At 37.9% G+C, this 18,717-nt stretch overlaps 1 protein-coding gene across 10 annotated transcripts in view; it reads left to right on the top strand.

Annotated features, from left to right (window-relative positions):
* The window catches only part of LOC143033486 (protein FAM135A), a 1,114,982-nt gene that overhangs the window by 1,079,221 nt on the left and 17,044 nt on the right, over positions 1-18,717 (top strand). For all 10 annotated transcript variants that reach the window (XR_012967181.1, XM_076198980.1, XM_076198982.1 and 7 more), the window contains 2 exons: positions 6,223-6,326; positions 6,559-6,682. Coding sequence is in view for 9 of the 10 variants with exons in the window: in XM_076198980.1 (XP_076055095.1) it covers positions 6,223-6,326; positions 6,559-6,682 (228 nt within the window). In the remaining variant the exon portion in view is untranslated. Of the gene's footprint in view, positions 1-6,222; positions 6,327-6,558; positions 6,683-18,717 lie in introns of those variants that run through there.

An 18,717-nucleotide genomic window follows, 5' to 3' on the forward strand; every position in this document is an offset into this window, starting at 1 on the left:
ATTAAGTATAAGACACCAATTAGGAAGAATGACCACATACTAATAGTTTGAACTAAAAGAACAAAATGATGTGATAAGAAATTAAAAACATAGAGAAGTAAAATTAATGTACAACAAAACAGACTTTGTAAAACTTAGAAAAGAAAATTCAAAATGCTAACTGGGATACATTGTCCAAAGAGGAAACAAAGATGGAAGAGAAATGGAACATATCTAAAGAAAAAGTATAAGGAGGGAATTGATCAATATGTACCAAAGAAGAAGCAAAAAAGAGATTTATATAAAATGTTGGTATAACAAAAGGTGCTGTGAGGCTAAAGATAAAAGAGACAAAGCCTGGAAAAGATTGAAAAAAGACAAAAAACATCCAAATGGTAAACATATAAACTTATGAATGAATATGTGAATATACACAGGAAAGAAAAAAGAAACTACGAAAAAGACATAAAAGACAAATGCAAGGATCAACCTAAACAGTGTGAAGGAGATAAAGAATATATAGATGACATAGAAATGGCTGAAGTTATGATCAGACATTTCAGGACTGTTTTTACAATTGAGGGCTCACAAATTTGGGAAGATGGGCAATGAAAAAGAGCCCCCAAAATGAAAGAAATAAAGGTAACACAGAAAGAACTAAGAGATCAAATAAAAAAAAAACATAGATGATAGGAAATCACATGGACCAGATGGAATTGTAAATTGGATATTGAAAGAGTGTATAGATGAACTAACGGACAAATTATACAAGATAATAGATTTCCCACTCAAAGAAGGAAAGGTACCACAAGATTGGAAAAATGCAAACATCATACCAATATATAAAGGAGGAAACAAAGAAAATCCTACAAACTACAGGCTGGTATGCCTTACAAGCACAGTAGCAAAAATATGTGAAAAGGTTATTAGGAACAAATGGATCAAACACTTGGAAGAGAATAAAATACTAAACCCTAAACAATTTGGTTTTAGAAGTGGAAGATCATGTACCACAAACTTAATATATTTTTATTCAAGATTAATAGAAATAATACAAGAAAGAGATGGCTGGGCAGATTGCACCTTCTTGGACTTGCCAAAAGCTTTTGACAAAGAACCACATAAAAAGCTAATAAGAAAATTTGAAATAATAAGAGGAATACAAAGTAAGCTACTGGAATGGATGAAAGATTTCTTGAGTGGGAGAAAAAGGAGAGTGGTACTTAGAGACGAGAGCTCGAACTGGGAAGATATGATAAGTGGCATCCACAGGGCTCTGTATTGGCTCCTTTAATGTTTGCCATATATATATAAATGATATGGATGAAGGAGTGAAATGTTACATGAACTTCTTTGCTGATGATACATACATACATATACCAAAGGCTTTTTCCCCCTACATGGGGGGTAGCCAAAAAGAAAAAGGCATAAAAACCACTTCCACCCATTCCATTTCCTATATATTCCAACCCCTCCACCCTCCTCCCTCCCTCTTATCTTGGCACCTCCTGGATGACGGGTCATCCTTGCATCCTGTCCACTGCCCTGGGTCAGAAGCAGTGTCGCAAGACACAGCACATCCACAGCAAGGCCGCTTCATAAATTTGGCGACCCCCCCCCTTTCCATCCCCTCATGCTGATGATGCCAAAGCAAAAATAGGATATCGGGTAAATATAAAATTGGTACCAAGGAAATCAAAAAAGTCGACTCAGAAAGGGACCTAGGAGTAATTATCTCAAGCGACTTGACACCTGATAAACATGTCAACAAACTAGTTGGAGCGGTCCTGGAGCCGCAGCGTCTACGTCGTGGGACCACCCCCCAACCCCAAGAGTTGGGGGCCAAACGGTGGCAACCAGCCCTGGCCACCGGCTCTACGCAGGTGGCACCGATCCCAAGAGGAGCTACGACTGCCTTGGGGAGTACCACAATCCTTTTTCTCAACATGCAATGTTACGTTTTTTCTGCACCGAGGGGTGATTTTCCGGCGATCACCCCTCTTCTACTTTTAGCCGGAGATGTAGAGAGCAATCCTGGGCCCACCACAAAATACACATGCCCAACACGCTCTAAACCCATTACCTCGAGCAGACAGACAAAGGGCTCAGTTCAGTGCAATATGTGCAAAAACTGGGCCCACCTCACTTGTACAACACTTGCTGACACAAACCAATACACAAACACTTGGACATGTTCTACCTGCCCTCCAGTAACCCCACTCCCACCTCCCCAACCACACCCAGCACCCTTACCCACTCCCAATTTCCCTTTGCCCTTATCCCCAATCAGTACTCCCCTTCCTTTGTCCCCAACCTCTCCTTTCCCCCCCTCTAACCAAGATCCTATACCTTCCCCATTAACACCCCAACCTCAACCCCAAACGGCAACATACAACACATACAGAACACACAACATCAACATATTACAACACAACATTGACGGTATTAACATGAAAAAACATGAACTCGAACACTTTCTTAAACAACACAACATACACATTGCAATTATACAAGAAACAAAACTAAGACACTCACACAAAACACCATTATTTCATAATTACACCACCATCAGACAAGACCGGACCGACGGCAATGGCGGTGGACTCATCACACCCTGATCCACCACTCCATCTGTTTTGTGGACACAAGTGCCACAACCAAAATTCTCCTCCCTACTACAGATAACACTACAGAAATCCAATCCATTCGAATCCGCACAGGCAACAAATCAACACTGACAGTAGTTAACATGTACATTCCCCCCCAATCATCCCCCACAGTTCCAAACACCTTCAGACCTCAATTTAGCCAACTAGCCTCAATCCCCAACCTGATCATGGGTGGTGACTTCAACGCCAAGTCATCTGCCTGGTATGTCGACAACCCTAACACAGACAGAGGGCTTGATATACAGACTCAGTTTGACTCATTGACTATCATGAACAACACACATAATCATACACATATCCCACACCAAGCCCTCTACACTCCCCCCTCTCCTGATATCACCTTCTGCTCCCCCTGCCTAACCCCAACAACATCATGGAGAGTGGTCGGAACCCATGGTTCTGACCACCTTCCAATCATCATCACCACCAAAACAAGATGCACCCCAGTTGGACACAGACACACATACACCAATTACAAGAGAGCTAACTGGGAAGCTTTTACTGAAGAGACAGAACAACATTTTGAAACACTTAACAGTACACCAATCACAAACATAAACAATGCTGTGCACACTTTTAATACAATCATACAAAATGCAGACAAGAGATACATCCCTAGAGGCAACAGAAAATCACACAACCCCAACTTCACACTAGAAATCCAAGGCCTCATCAGACAACGAGACACACTTAAACACAATACCCCCACACCTATCCCTCAAAACATAACAGACCAAATACAAACACTAAACACTGTGATTGCCAGTAAAATACATGAACAAAAAACACAAAATTGGCAAAACTTTATTAATACACTTGATCACAAAACAAACACCAGCAAAATGTACAAAACACTCAACAGCATTACACTATCCAACAGTATCACAACACGCTCTCACGCAGCAATAATCACAACAACAGACAATCTACCCTCAAACAGACAACAAGCAAACACACTCATAAATAATTTTGCACAGACAAGCCATCTCACTTCTCACCCTTTACGACCGACACACTATTCGACATAAGAAAGACTTTCCCACAGACTCAGACTATACACCCTTCATAGACAGTCAGACAAAACACATAATACATAATCTCAAGCACTCATCTGCCTGTGGCCCTGATAACATAAGTAACATCCACCTAAAACACATTGGACCACAAGGTATCCACGCACTCACAAACACTGCAAACTACAGCTATTCACACAACATTATACCCGACATCTGGAAGCATGGTAAAATAATCACCATTCCAAAACCGAACAAAGACCCAACAATTCCAACATCGGACCGCCCAATCACACTTATCTGCACCCCCTCTAAAGTCATTGAACGCCTAATACTTTAACTTGTCACACCACATATTCCCCTTGCTGACTCACAACACTGTTTCAGGCCACTACACTCCACAAGCACTCTTCTGATAAACCTCACACAAAGAATTTTAGATGGCATCAATTCAGATAGGCCTCACCACAGAACACTTCTTATAACATTAGACATTAGTAAAGCTCTTGATGCTATCCCCCGCTACAACCTAACAAATAAAATATATAACACAGACATGCACAATAACACCAAAAGATGGCTGGCCAATCATCTGGCAGGTAGGAATGCTTATGTGTCATATAATGGCCAATCATCACACATCAGAAACATTAAGAATGGAGTACCACAGGGCTCTGTTCTATCCCCCACGCTCTTTAATCTATACATGCATGACTTACCCACACCAGACACCTCAGAAATACAAATCTCTTCCTACGCAGACGACATAACAATCACATGCACACATCGTAACACAGACAAAGCTGCAGAAATAATCCAGTCATACCTTGATACACTCAACACATGGTTCATCACAAACAGACTCAAAATAGCTCCAACCAAATCTACAGCAACACTTCTCACCAACTGGACAAAAGAACACAAATACATACCTCATCTCTACATCAACAACACTCTAATACCACACACATACACACTGAAAATTCTTGGTGTAACATACGATACATCCATGTCTTCCAAACAACATCACAAACATAAAAAACAAATGCACACCTAGACTTAACGCACTTAAGTCAATCGCTGGAACAACATTTGGACAAAACAAAGAAACTAATACAACAATATACAAACAATGCATACACTCAGTGATGAATTATGCGAGTCCTCCTTGGGCTCCTAATCTCAGTGAGACACACCACAACACCCTTCAAATCATACAAAACAAAGCCCTAAAAACAATTACAGGCTGCACAAATACAACACCTACAGACCATTTACACCATGAAACAAAAGTCCTCAAAGTCAAGGACCACCTCGACATGAGAGGCACACAAACACTTGCCGCAGCCACCACAAACAGATCACACCCACTACACTACATAGCAGAACACCCACACACACCATGAAACATTAAAACAACACCCAAAGACCTGTATCACACACAGATACTCTCTTCTCTTACTCCACAACCACCAAATACCAGCCTCCGGAAACATATTCATAATCATATCACTCACCGCTCCATTAACACACTGAAAGACAACACACTGCTGCATGCCAGGCCCCCTGATATCCACCCTTCTGAATCCTCTCTCCCACGAAAGGACAGAGTCCACCTGGCCAGACTGCGGTGCGGCCACCACCCAGCACTTCTAAGCTACCAGAAGAGGCTGAATGACCACATTGTGAACAGCTGCCCAGGATGTAACACTTCACCCCATACCATACAACACATAATGGAAGACTGCATTATACACAATCATGCACGCAAACGACACAACATACACTCTATAAAGGATTTGTGGGAAAACCCAGTTTTGGCTGTGGCATTCCTTGGGGAGATGGGACTGCTCGGACAGACAGTCTAGGGAACGACAACAACAACAACAACTAGTTGGAGAGACTTTTAACTTGTTAAGATCAATGAAAGTGGCCTTCAACTACATGGATGGAAGAAATGGTAAAGAAAATATTAATTACAATGATAAGACCTAAATTGGAGTATGCTGTGACACTATGGGCACCTAGTAAAAAAAAATAATAATAGAAAGAATTCAAAGAGCAGCAACAAAAATGGCACCTACACTCTCAAATTTCACATACGAACTAAGATTGGATAAATTACATCTATCACTGGAACAGAGAAGAGAAAGAGGTGATTTTTTGACTATCTACAGAATTATGAAAGGGATGGAAGTTCTTGATAGAGATGACTTATTAAAATGGGACTGAAAAGAAACAAGAGGACATGAGAAGAAGCTAAGGAAGGACAGTTACAGAAGAGATTTGAAAAAGAATAGCTTTCCACACAGAGTGATTGATGTCTGGAACAAACTAAATGGGGAAACAGTGAGTGCCAAAACTATACAAGATTTTAAGAACAAACTGGATGTGGAGAGATACAAAAGCAGGTCTCTATGAGTATAGCTCTCATCCCATAAAATACAACTAGGTAAATATGCATTAAAACTCATTCAGTGGGTTACAGAGTTTTCCACCTTTTCATATATCATATTGATTTTTTAAACTACTTTCTAATTGCCTGTAATAATTGTCAACAGGTATGTGGTTTATGCAGAAGTGGAAAAAGTCTGGTTCTTTGCTCCAGCTAGCCCTGAAGGATAGAGTTGACATTCGACAAACATTTTTATACAGGCTATCACAGGTATAATTCTTCTCAGGCTTTCTGTATACTGTATAGTAAATATATTCACAATTCTCAATATGATATATTTTTATAGTTCTTGAATCTCTGCCTTGGTATATTTATTTAATTTATTTTATTCATCTATTTATTATCATTATTTTTTTATTATTATCATTATTATTATTTTTTCCCCTAAGTTTTAAGTGTTTTTTAGATATGGTAAGATAAACTAACACAATGTACTTTTCAGCGTTCTCAACTTCACCAATTCAAGAATGTCCTCCTTTGTGGATCCTCTCAAGATCGTTATGTTCCACTTCATTCCGCGCGTATTGAACTCTGTCGACAAGCTGTTAAGGATAACTCAGTCATGGGTATGTTTGTTTTTAATAACATTAATATTTTATTTCATTATTACAGGTATTTAAAAAAAAAAAAAAAATTCTGGGTAATTTTAAATTATTTATCATATTTCTGATACTGGATGGCTAGACATGACCAGAATTATGATAGGAATCATTTCCTTATATTCATCTTGGAGAGATGGGTGTACTTTTTGGCAAGGACATGAAGTTGGATGAAAATAATGAGAATATCATACCAGTAATAACAGGCTGTTACAACACATCCTGTATATAAGACGCTGGTTTATTGTTCTTACTCAGATCACATCTATGAATGTGTAAGGTAAACAAGACAAAAATATATCATCAGTATTGTCAATAATGTGCTGTAACAAATTTTTCATTCCTGGGTAGTGTTTTCAAATTATTTATATTTAAAAAGTATAGAAATAGCTTTGAGCATTTTTCCATTCAGATTTTGCCTTTATCACCTGAATATTGATACAGTTGAACCTCAGATAATGAATGCACATTTAATGAACAAATCTGTTAATGAACAAGTTTTGTGAAAAATTGTTGTCTATTAATGAATGAGATTTCAGGGTGAAAAAAAGTGATAACTATAGTATAGAAGAGATCTGAAAAAAATAGCTTCCCACACATAGTTGCTGGATATCTGGAATAATTTAGATAAACAATGTGTATAAATACTATTCAAGATTTTAAGAAAAAACTTGATGCTGAAAGATACAAAGATGGGTCACCACAAGCATAGCTCCCTTCTTGTATAATACAACTAGGTAAATACCTAAACATGAGAAGAAACATTAAAAAATATCTGTATTAAGAAAGATGCTAATGAAGAGGAATGAGCAAAAACATGAAAGCTGTTAGAGGAAGCCAAAACCAAAAATGATAGGTGGGTCAAAAAAGATTTTTTTTTTTTTTTTTTTTTTGGTGGGGGGGGGCAAGTTGTCAATCAGAAGGTAAGAAAATAGTTTCTAGGAAAACAGGAAGGCAGTATTCCAAAGGAAACGCTACAAGGAAATTTAGAATAGCACATGTTAAGGTTGATGGTTTACTATCAACTAGGTTGGAGATAAATGACTACTTAAGGATAAACGAGCCCGATATTTTGTGTCTTGTAGACTCTAAACTCCCCCAAAAATTTATATACAGTTGAGGAACAACAAATACACCTGGAGAAGAGACAGAGAAATTAAATAGGGTGGAGGAGTAATGTTTGTGGTGAGAAAAGACATAAGGGTGGAAGAAGCAAATCTGAGTGAAGGCTGGGCTGAAGCAATTTACCTCAAAATTAGTACAAGTCGACTAACACTAATCCAGCAACTTTGGGACCGAGAGAGTGCCGGATTATCCATTTTTCCGGATTAGTGATTGATTAGCCAAGAATACAGGAAACCAAGTAATTAATCACCTCATTTTAAATTTAAGATACACCTTATATAAGCACATATTGGTTAATAAAGAAAAGACAAATATCAAATAAATTCAAATGAAACTTTATTTAAAAAGTACAGTACAAGTAAAATAAAATGAATGGTTCCTTACATACAAAAATCATAAGTGGTTCACGTAGGCTACACAGGGAAATTCATCACTGCTACTTCCAAAGTTATGTTATTGATTACGTACAAAAAAAAATTAATTCAATTATAATATGAGTACTGTACAATTAAAATAAATGGTAATGTTACACAAGAAAGGACATCACTAGGATCGTAAGTGGTTACAACGTAGGCTACACACGGAAATCATAAGTTGGCAACGAGAGAGAGAGTCTATCAGCTGATCAGGCCAAGAGAAAGAGAGATCATCACTGCTATTATTATTTGCGTAAAATTATAAAATAAATTCAAGTTTGATGAAATACAATCATATAGTAAACGTATCCTACGTACTGAAGATCCTCACTGAAACACATCATCTAGGCTGTCGGAATCTTCATTGTCATCTAGATGTAATGGTGTTGGTGACGTTAGCAACACTCCTGGGTTGCCAGACGTAGAAGGCACTGCTTTTTCGCTGGACACATCTGCTGTAGATGATACGTCTGCTGAATGTATTTTAGCAATTTTTTTGAACATATCTTGCAAACTTTGTTGCAAGATCTTTGATCAATTTATCCTGCAACATGTAAATATTCATTATTTCTTGCACAGTTATAAAACTCCGCTGGTCTAAACCTTTCAGCAGTTCATCTGTCAGCTGAATTAAATGTTCAATAGAAATTCTTTCTGTTACTTTTTCCTCATTTTCATCACTACTTTCTCCTTCACTGGTTTGTTTTTCTGGGCTTATAACCATTTCTACAATTTCTGAGTCAGTATAATGATGAACAACAGGGGCACTGGCATCAACATCCATCCATTCATCAATGTTATCGTCATCCATCCGTGACGCAAGATCCTTCACTGCCGGGTCAGTAAGTTCTCGTGCATAAGACAACAGATCATTTACTTGCTGCTTTTCCTTAGAAGGCTTAAATCCTGTAAAGTTTGGTTCAAGCGTTTCACCAGGTGCTGTTTCAAAAATTAATGGCCACAATTTGTGCCATCCATTTTTCAGTGTGGTTGGCAGTACAGCTTTCCAAGCATTAGCAACACAGTAAATCATATCGTGAATATTAAATTCGCGAATAAACTCACGTACAGGCTTCCCAGAATTAACTTCACTCAGTAGGCGCCTCATAAAATTAGTGCGGTACTTACACTTAAATGAACGTAATATGCCATTGTCCATAGGTTGAATCAATGAGGTGCAGTTAGGTGGGAGATAGACACAAAAAACATTCTCTTTTACCAGCAGTTCTGCTTTTGGATGTGCGGAACAGTTATCTAAAATTAGCATTATCTTACAGTTAGGATCCAAGCCAATAGAGTTACAGTGAGCTCTTGCTTCTGGTCTTTATTGAACCAATCCAGAAAAAGCTCAGTTGTTACCCAACCTTTTTTGTTTGCACGATAATTTACAGGAAGATTTCTTATACCTTTGAGCGCTTGAGGATGTAAACTTTTCCCTATAACCAGCAACTTACATCTGTGTGTTCCTGCAGCATTGCTACATCCCAGTATAGTTATGTGATCTTTTGATGCTTTATAGCCTGTAGGTGATTCTCCATCCTCCGATTTCAGTGTTCTTTTGGGAGTACATTTCCAAAAGAGTGCAGTTTCATCTGCATTATAGACTTGGTCAGGAGTTAAATTTTCATCAGTGACCAACTTGGCAAACTCGTCAACAAATTGTTCAGCTGCATCCTTGTCAGCTGATCTTTTTTCACCACACACTGCACGAAACTTTAGCCATGTCTATCGTTAAAACGCTGCAACCATCCTTCAGTGTAATCACACTGATGTTCCAATCCGAGTTCTTTGTGAAATAATTTTGCTTGACAGTTCAACACATTCACTTTCACACAACTTAAACCACCTCATCATTACTTGATCTAGTTCTGCACTTTTACCTGGTTTCATTGATTTTCTTTTTAACATCTGTTTCTTCAACTCACTGTTAGCAAAAAAGCCGAGTAACTTTTCTTTCTGTTTCTTTATATCATATACTGTTGATGATCCAATGCCATAGAATTCACACACGCTTCTCACAGACACGCCTTTATAAAGTTTTTTCAAAAGTTCAACCTTTTCTGATATTGACAATGATTTATGTTTATGCTTGTCACTTCCTTTATTCACTGGAGCCATGGTAGGGGATAGAACTTTTTTTTTTTTTTACCAAAGCGTAAAAATCACGAGAGGAAAAGATTGCTGGATACTGGTATTTATAATTCCAGCTCAAATTTGTTTTTGTAGGACACAGCGCCAACAAATGCTAGCGGCCGGTAGCGAAAATAATCCTGGATAACTGATTGTTCCGGATTAATGATTGCCGGATGAGTGATGGTCGACCCATAGGCGTAGGGGATGAAGCTTACCTGGGGGGGCAACACAAAATCTGCCCGAATTTTTCATACTCCCAGAACCTAAATAATTTGCCATTATACAGTGCTGTTGAAACCATCTAACAAATGCTATAGAGCTAAATATGAAAATACTTGGGGAAAATTTTAATAGAAAGTATAAAAAACACTCTAAAACCATTTATTCTTTATAGAAAAGAAACTTCAATGAAGACAAGATTTTATGAGTCATATTGTGTTTCAGTACCTTAAGCATGCATGTATAAAATATATATTCACTGAGTACAATGTGAAATAGGAAGCAGTTATAAATGTCTACAAAAATGTCATTAAATAATAGTTCTACATCGCTTGTGAAAATATATATGATGTTAGGAACTTTCCAATAAGTTGAACACGAAACCATGTATACAGACGTAGGGACTATAGTAAATCTAGGTAAACTATACAATCACCTGATACAGTATAGTCAATCTCAAAATAATTTAGAAAAACATGCTGTCTCTGCCCTTTCGTCTACCAAATATATCTATTATAGTGTTTATGTCCACTTGGTTGACATGACTTCTTTCTATGCAAAGAAGTCCTAATGCTGATAGCCTCTCCTGGCCCATGGTGGATCTCAGGTAAGTTTTCAGTCTTCTCAAGCATGAGAATGACCTCTCGGCTGAGCAAGATGTGGCAGGTATGGCTGCCAGTGTTGTTACCACCTCTGTGAAGTGTGGCAAGGTTTCATCCAGAGAGTTTGAGTAGAGATAGTTTACCACCTGGTTTGCTGTTTTCAAGTTAACACTTTCTAGATTGTGGAAGATAGCAGTTTCCCCCATCAGGACGTCTGCGTCAATGCTGTAGAAGTCTGACACTGCCTTGAAACTCTCCTCTGTAGCTTTTCCCACCACTATGTCAGATAATGAGGTCAAGATATTAGTGTCCCTGCTTGCAAATCTCTCTTTCATTTCTGAAAGAACTCTATCTAGTGCATCGTCATACACCTCAATTCTGCCTCTCTGTATATCAGTGAACAAGATGGGTTGCACCTCAGGAGTCTCTCCTAATAATGCTTGCAGCCTTATGGATGGCTTTTTCTGTCTTTTTGATGTCTTCACCTCCTTGTTTGGTGCAATCTCACTGATATTTTTTGCAGTTTTTTGGGCTTTTTCCCAAATCAGGGAGAACATTTCTTCTTCTCTACATTTAGAGAGGGTTTTGATGGTTGCTTCACACGTAGCTTTTGCAGCCATAACATCAACCTCATGACCTTGCAGGTAGCTTGCCAATGAATTTGTATTTGAAAAAATAACCTTCAAAATATGCAATCCCAGGACAAACTGGAATTCCAGCATGGCCTTTATAAGGCCTGTAGCATCAACAGAGGTTTTTGCATCCTTGTCGTTTGAGAGCTGTATAAGGGCAAGCAATATTCTCTCTGGCTGTTGCTCAATGGCTTTTACTGCCTCCCACCTGCAGACCCAGCGTGTCTCACTGATAGACTTCAACTTGATGAATGGTACTGAATTGAAATCAGCTGGTATCTGCACAGAACGGAGAACATGTTCTCGTTTTGGAGAGTTAAAAAAGTGGTGAATTGACTGCACGATTCCCAGTGCATTCCTTATTACTGCATTTTCTTGCAGAGTATCCTGCAGGGCCAAGTTCAGCAGGTGTCCATAGCAGTGGACATACAGAGCTTTCGGTGCTACCTCTTGTACTCTTGCAGCCACACCCTTTTCTTTCCCTGTCATGTTTGATGCCCCATCGTAGCACTGACCCACCGCATCTTCAATCCGCAGTTTCATGCTCTTTAAAACTTCAAGTATCATGTTGAAGAGGGCCTCTCCCGTGGTGGATTGTGCTTCGCAAAAACCAACAAAAGTCTCGGTTGGCTGAGCCTTGTAGATGTACCTCAAACATATTGCAATTTGTTCCTTGTTGCCTACATCCGAAGTTTCGTCTGCTATCAGGCTAAACCTTCCAGCCTCTTTAACTACTTGGGATATATGATTCAGTACTAAGTCAGAAGTAATGTTTAAAATTTCATTCTGGACATCTGGTGATAGCCACTGATGATGGGCCTCCAGCTGTGAGTTTAGTTTGGCAGCAAGCCAGGGGATATCCTTACACCGAAGATGCAGAAGCTCTATCAGATTCCCCCAATTTACATCAGATTGTTTCCCAATATTGGACCTGTCTTCAATATGACCTCTCTGTGGGATATTTTGCTGTGCTGTGTAGAGGATAGACTCAATGATAACTTTGAGGTAGGCTCTGTTTTTCTCAACCATGTCACGGTGGGCAGTGTCAAGTTGGGTCAGCACTGATGACTCACGGTTGTGGTGCACTTTTGATTGAATCCATTTGGACATTGCCATACTGTGGTTTCTGCTACTTGCATGTTTTGCAAGTCGCTCTGGTTTCTTCCAATTGCTGAATGTGAAACTATAATCAAACAAAAACTTCTCACAGGGGAAACAGATGATTGATTTTGTGGCAGTGTCAAAACTGGTCCAGAGATACTTCTTAAACAAGTTAGGATTGAAATCTCTTGTTCCACTTTCCTTGCCCAGTTGTTTCCTGTTGTATGTATCCAAGAGAGGCTGATTTGGACCGGTTTGTATATCAGTCTCAGCTAAGGTCTCAGCCACCACTAGTTTCTCCTCTGGTCCTTCTGAATCAGTGGCAGGTGGAGCGCCTGTATCCTTGGCTTTTGTAACCAGGACCTCTATGTCTGGTTCTGCAGGAACCTGATCTTGGATCTCTTCATTGTTGTCATCACCAGTAGTTATTGAAACGTCTTCTATGGAAGTAGTGGCTTCTGTTGGCATCGCTTCACTCAACTTTGTGCTGGTAGCTACTCCAAATGACAGTTTTCTTTGTTTCGGATCAATCACAGGATGGAATTCTACTTGTTGATCATACTCATGAACTCTTTTCAAGTGTTCAGTTTTATAATCTCCATCAAGTTCCTTGCCACACTTAGAACATTTAACTTTTCTTCTGTAAAGCCTCTTTCTTGACTTCTCCATGTCCAATATGGTGTCCAACAGTACACAGACTCAACAGATTCTGTTGAAAATACAGAATGCTATTTATTTATAGTAATTAAAATCACAAATATAACAAAATAACAGAGCAGAAAGAAAACCAACACTAGTCATAAAAACAATGACAACTGAACTTTTTTCGTCGAATGAAGCACACAGAAATAATTGAAAAATCTAATAAAAAATCAACCAGGCCTCGTAGCAACGAAAAAACAACACGTACCTCTCTCCCGTTAAAACTCACTCATTTTTTATCATAGGCTCATAACCGCCCAACATTCGTTTCGACCAGTCAAGCCGACCAATTTGAATTGTGGAGGCGCGTTGATGGGGGAGTGAGGAGGGAGAGAGGATGGGAAGGTTGTGTTGGAGGGGTGGGGACATATGAGTGCTGTTCATGCACTCAAAAAATAACAAAAACAATAATATATACATATATATATATATATATATATATCACAATCATGCAATCATCAGCAAAGTTACAATGATCAAAGCAGTATAGCAAATATTAGAAAATAGGTGACAAACTAGTTAAGTAAATTAGTTCTTCTGAATAGGGTATTTTTCTTCATATGTTTCTTATTGTATATAGGATAATTTCATTCCTACAAATATTCTAAAATTCACACAATGCTGTCTTCACAATGCTGTCATTCACATAGCTGTCACATGATTTAAGGCTACTGTCACGTCTATGTTATAATATAGTATGTTCCATAATGGAGAGGAGATACTACTCGTTTGATCTTAAATTTCGATTGTTTCAAACGCTTGATCAACTGAGAAGCAAATATTACATTCATATCGTTGTTTTTCAAACACACAAAAACTTCACAGAGGTATCCCACTCAACATTCACGTGCATTTTCAGTTGCAAAAACTATCAAAAACTGGCGAATACAACGTGTTCCGACGCGCAACACATCGAGTTCCACACGTGATCAACTTCCGTTTGAACAGCCAATGAAAACCGTAACATACAACTGTAACTGCAACGTACACAAGTAACACACAACCTCAACTCACACACACACACACACACACACACACACACTTTCAACGAACGGACGGCTTGAAGAACGTTCTGAAGAAAAGTGCAGATTGTGGATCCCAACGCAAAGAGAAGTGCCTTTTTGTATTTGCAGGGTGGGGGGAAATTGCTCGTGGGGTAGTGGGAAAGTAAGGAAAGAGGAGAGGGGGAGGGATTACTGGGGAAATGGAAGGTAATGAGGAGGTGGAGGAATTGGCCCTGACGGGCCGCCGAAAGGTGGACAAACGACCGCAAGACGAGCTGGATGATGACGACATGTCTAATAGGAATGTGAAGATTAGAGGTATAGATAGGAGCAATACAGTAGAAAGTGATGAGAATATTTTCAAGGAATTTAAAGAGGGTGGGGGGGACACAACCCCCCCCCCCGACTGACAAGACTAGAAGAGAAGGTCGATAAGATGAACGAGGACTTGGAGCGTAGGTTCGGTAATGTTGACAGTATAATACGAAGAATTGAAAAATTGGAAGAACTAGAGAGGGCGAACAAAAACTTAACTAAGGAAATTGAAGAATTAAAACAACAGTTAAAAGAAGTAAAAGATGAGAATAAAGTCTTAAAGGAGAATAATATGGAGAACAAGGAGGGTTGGAAAAAAATTCAAGAAAATAGCAAGGTTGCATTCACTGACATAATCAGACAGCAAATGAATGAACAAACTGAAAACTCAGTTATTAAAGTGATGAGACAGAAGGAGAATATAGTAAGAGACTTAGCAGACAAAAAGAAATGTATAATTATATTAGGAATGGAAGAGAAACATAACCCAGATAGAACCACAAGAATCAAAGAGGAAAATGAAAAAGTAAGCCAATTACTAGAATCAGTTCAGGAAGATGAACCAGGAATTATGAAACAAATTGAAGAGAAATTTAGACTCGGAAAGTATAGCACAGACAAGACCAGACCAATTAAGATTAAATTCAAGTCACAAACAACGGCAGAGAATATCTTATCCAAAACAGGGAAACTAGCAACAAGTGAACAATACAAAAAGATATGGATAAAAAGGGAAATGAATAAAGAGGAAAGAGAGGAAGAAAAGCAGAAAAGACTGGAAGCTAAGGCAAAAAACGAGAACAGAACGGAGTCAGAGAAAGAGAGATTCTATTGGAGAGTAGTGAACATGAAACTAAGGAAGTTCGACATACAAAAGAAAAACATAAGGGAAACAGAGAACACAATGGAAGTGGCAGAAAACTAAGAGTGTCTTACACAAATATAGATGGATTAATAACAGGATTGAATGAGCTGAATGATTATTTGAAAGAAAAAGAACCAGACATAATGGGAATTGTAGAAACAAAATTAAAAGGCCCACTACCACCCAACAGTGTAGGACATGATGCATACAATTATTGGATTAGAAACAGAGAGAAAAAGCAAGGGGGTGGAGTTATGTTCCTGACTAAGAAGGATATAAACGTGAAAGGTGTCATATATGGAAAGAATACAGTAGAGATGATTATGATAGAAGTGGAAGACAGAGATAAGAAGAGCAGAAAATTTGTGATAAATTATGTGCCTCCAAAAACAGCCTCATGGGAGGAGAGTGAACATAAAAGTATGTTAGAGGACACAAAGATAACATTAAATAAAATAATGGAAGATGGAGGAAGAATAGTTATGATGGGCGACTTTAATTGCAAAGAAATCTGCTGGGAAGAAATGACAGTAAAGGGTGGAGATGACTCATGGGGAAACGCTCTACTTGAGATGATTATTGACCACACAATGACACAATGGATACAGGAGAACACTAGGTATAGAAATGAAGAAGAACCATCGAGACTAGACTTATTAATTACATCTGAACCTAGAATAGTGGACAAGATTGAATATAAAACACCAATAGGTAAAAGTGACCACATATTGATTGAACTGGAACTTAATGAAGAAAAATATATCAAAAGAAATGAACAATATAGAAAAGGAAGAATGATGTATGAAAAAACAAACTTTGATAAAATAAGAGAATTCTTTCAACAAGAAAACTGGGAAGAAATATACAAAGAAGAAACATCAGTGGAAAAGAAATGGAATATTTTGACAAAAATTTACAAAAAAGGAGTGGAAAAGTATGTCCCAAGACAAAAACAAGAAAAAGAATATGTAAAATGCTGGTACAACAACAAAAGTTGTAGAGACTTAAAAGATAAAAGAGACAAAGCCTGGACCAGATGGAAAAAAGACAGAAAACCTGAAAAATGGAAAATATATACCAGTTATAGAAATGAATATGTACAAACATGCAGAGAGGAAAAGAGAAAATATGAAAAAGACGTCATAGAAAAATGTAAAGATCAACCAAAACTATTCTACAGATTTGTAAACAATAAACTGAAAAACAAACAGGACTTGGAGAAATTAAGACAAGGGGGAGTTGAATACACTGAGGAAATGGAAATGGCGGAAATTATGAACAAACATTTTAAATCAGTGTTTACAAGGGAGAACATACAACCTGAAGAGATTGAATGGAAAGAGAAAGTCCCCCCTATAGAAAAAATAGAAGTATCAAAGAATGAAATATTGATACAATTGAGTAATCTTGATGTCAGAAAATCACATGGACCAGATGAAATAGCAAACTGGATTCTGAAAGAATGCAGAAATGAACTGGCAGACAAAATACATAGCATAATAAGCAGTTCCTTGAAAGAAGGAAAAGTTCCAGAAGATTGGAAAAAAGCAAATATAGTACCTATTTATAAAGGAGGAAATAAAGAGGAACCTACCAACTATAGACCAGTCTCTCTAACAAGTACAATAGCAAAAATTTGTGAAAGAATTATCAAAAATAGATGGGTAAAATACTTGGGAAAAAACAACGTACTAAATCCAAGGCAATTTGGATTCAGACAAGGACGATCATGCGTCACCAATTTAATATGCTTCTATTCAAGGCTAATAGATATAATACAAGAAAGAGATGGATGGGCTGATTGTGCATTTCTAGACCTAAAAAAAGCTTTTGACAAAGTACCACATAAGAAGTTGCTTAAGAAACTAGAATCTGAAGGAGGAATACAAGGTAAATTACTAAAGTGGATGGAAGACTTCTTGCAAGAAAGAAAAATGAGAGTAGTGATAAGAAACCAACACTCAAAATGGAATGAAGTAATAAGCGGTGTCCCGCAGGGAACAGTCCTGGCCCCAATAATGTTTGCTATATATATTAATGATATGGATGAAGGAATTGAAAGCTATATGAGCTTCTTTGCAGACGATGCAAAACTACTGAAAAGAGTGAAAACTGAAGAAGATTGTGAATCACTACAGAGAGATCTAAATAAAGTACAGGAATGGAGTAAGAAGTGGGAGATGGAGTTCAATACAAAAAAGTGTAGTATAATGGAATTTGGAAAAAGCAAAAACAGAATAACAGGATCATATAATTTGGGAAAAGAAGGAATAAAAAAAGTAGAAAATGAAAAGGACCTGGGAGTCATTGTTATGAATAATATGTCACCTGAAAAACATATAAATAAGATTTTTGGAGAAACTTATAATTTAATAAGAACAATCAAAGTGGCATTTACATACCTGGATGAAGAAATGGTGAGGAAAATCCTAATCACCCTGATAAGACCAAGATTAGAATATGCAGCAACAATATGGTCACCAAGTACAAAAAAATGTATAAAAAAACTTGAAAGAATACAAAGAGCAATTACAAAACTGGCACCAACACTCTCAAAACTATCATATGAAGAGAGACTACAAAAACTTGGACTACAGACACTAGAGCAAAGAAGAGAGAGAGGAGATTTGATAGCTATTTACAGAATCATGAAAGGCATAGAAATTACTGATAGAGAGAATCTGATAAAATGGGATGACAGAAATACAAGAGGACACGGAAAGAAAATAAAAAAAGACAGCTATAGAAGAGATTTGAAAAAGAACAGCTTTCCACACAGAGTAATAGACAGTTGGAACAAGTTAGATGAGAAAGTGGTGTGTGCAAAAACAATACATGAATTTAAAAATTGTTTAGATAAAATGAGAAATGAAGACGGGACCCCACGA

This window comes from Oratosquilla oratoria, chromosome 15, assembly GCF_046742065.1.
Source record: "Oratosquilla oratoria isolate Oo_2021 chromosome 15, ASM4674206v1, whole genome shotgun sequence".
Taxonomy (NCBI): Eukaryota; Metazoa; Arthropoda; class Malacostraca; order Stomatopoda; family Squillidae; genus Oratosquilla; species Oratosquilla oratoria.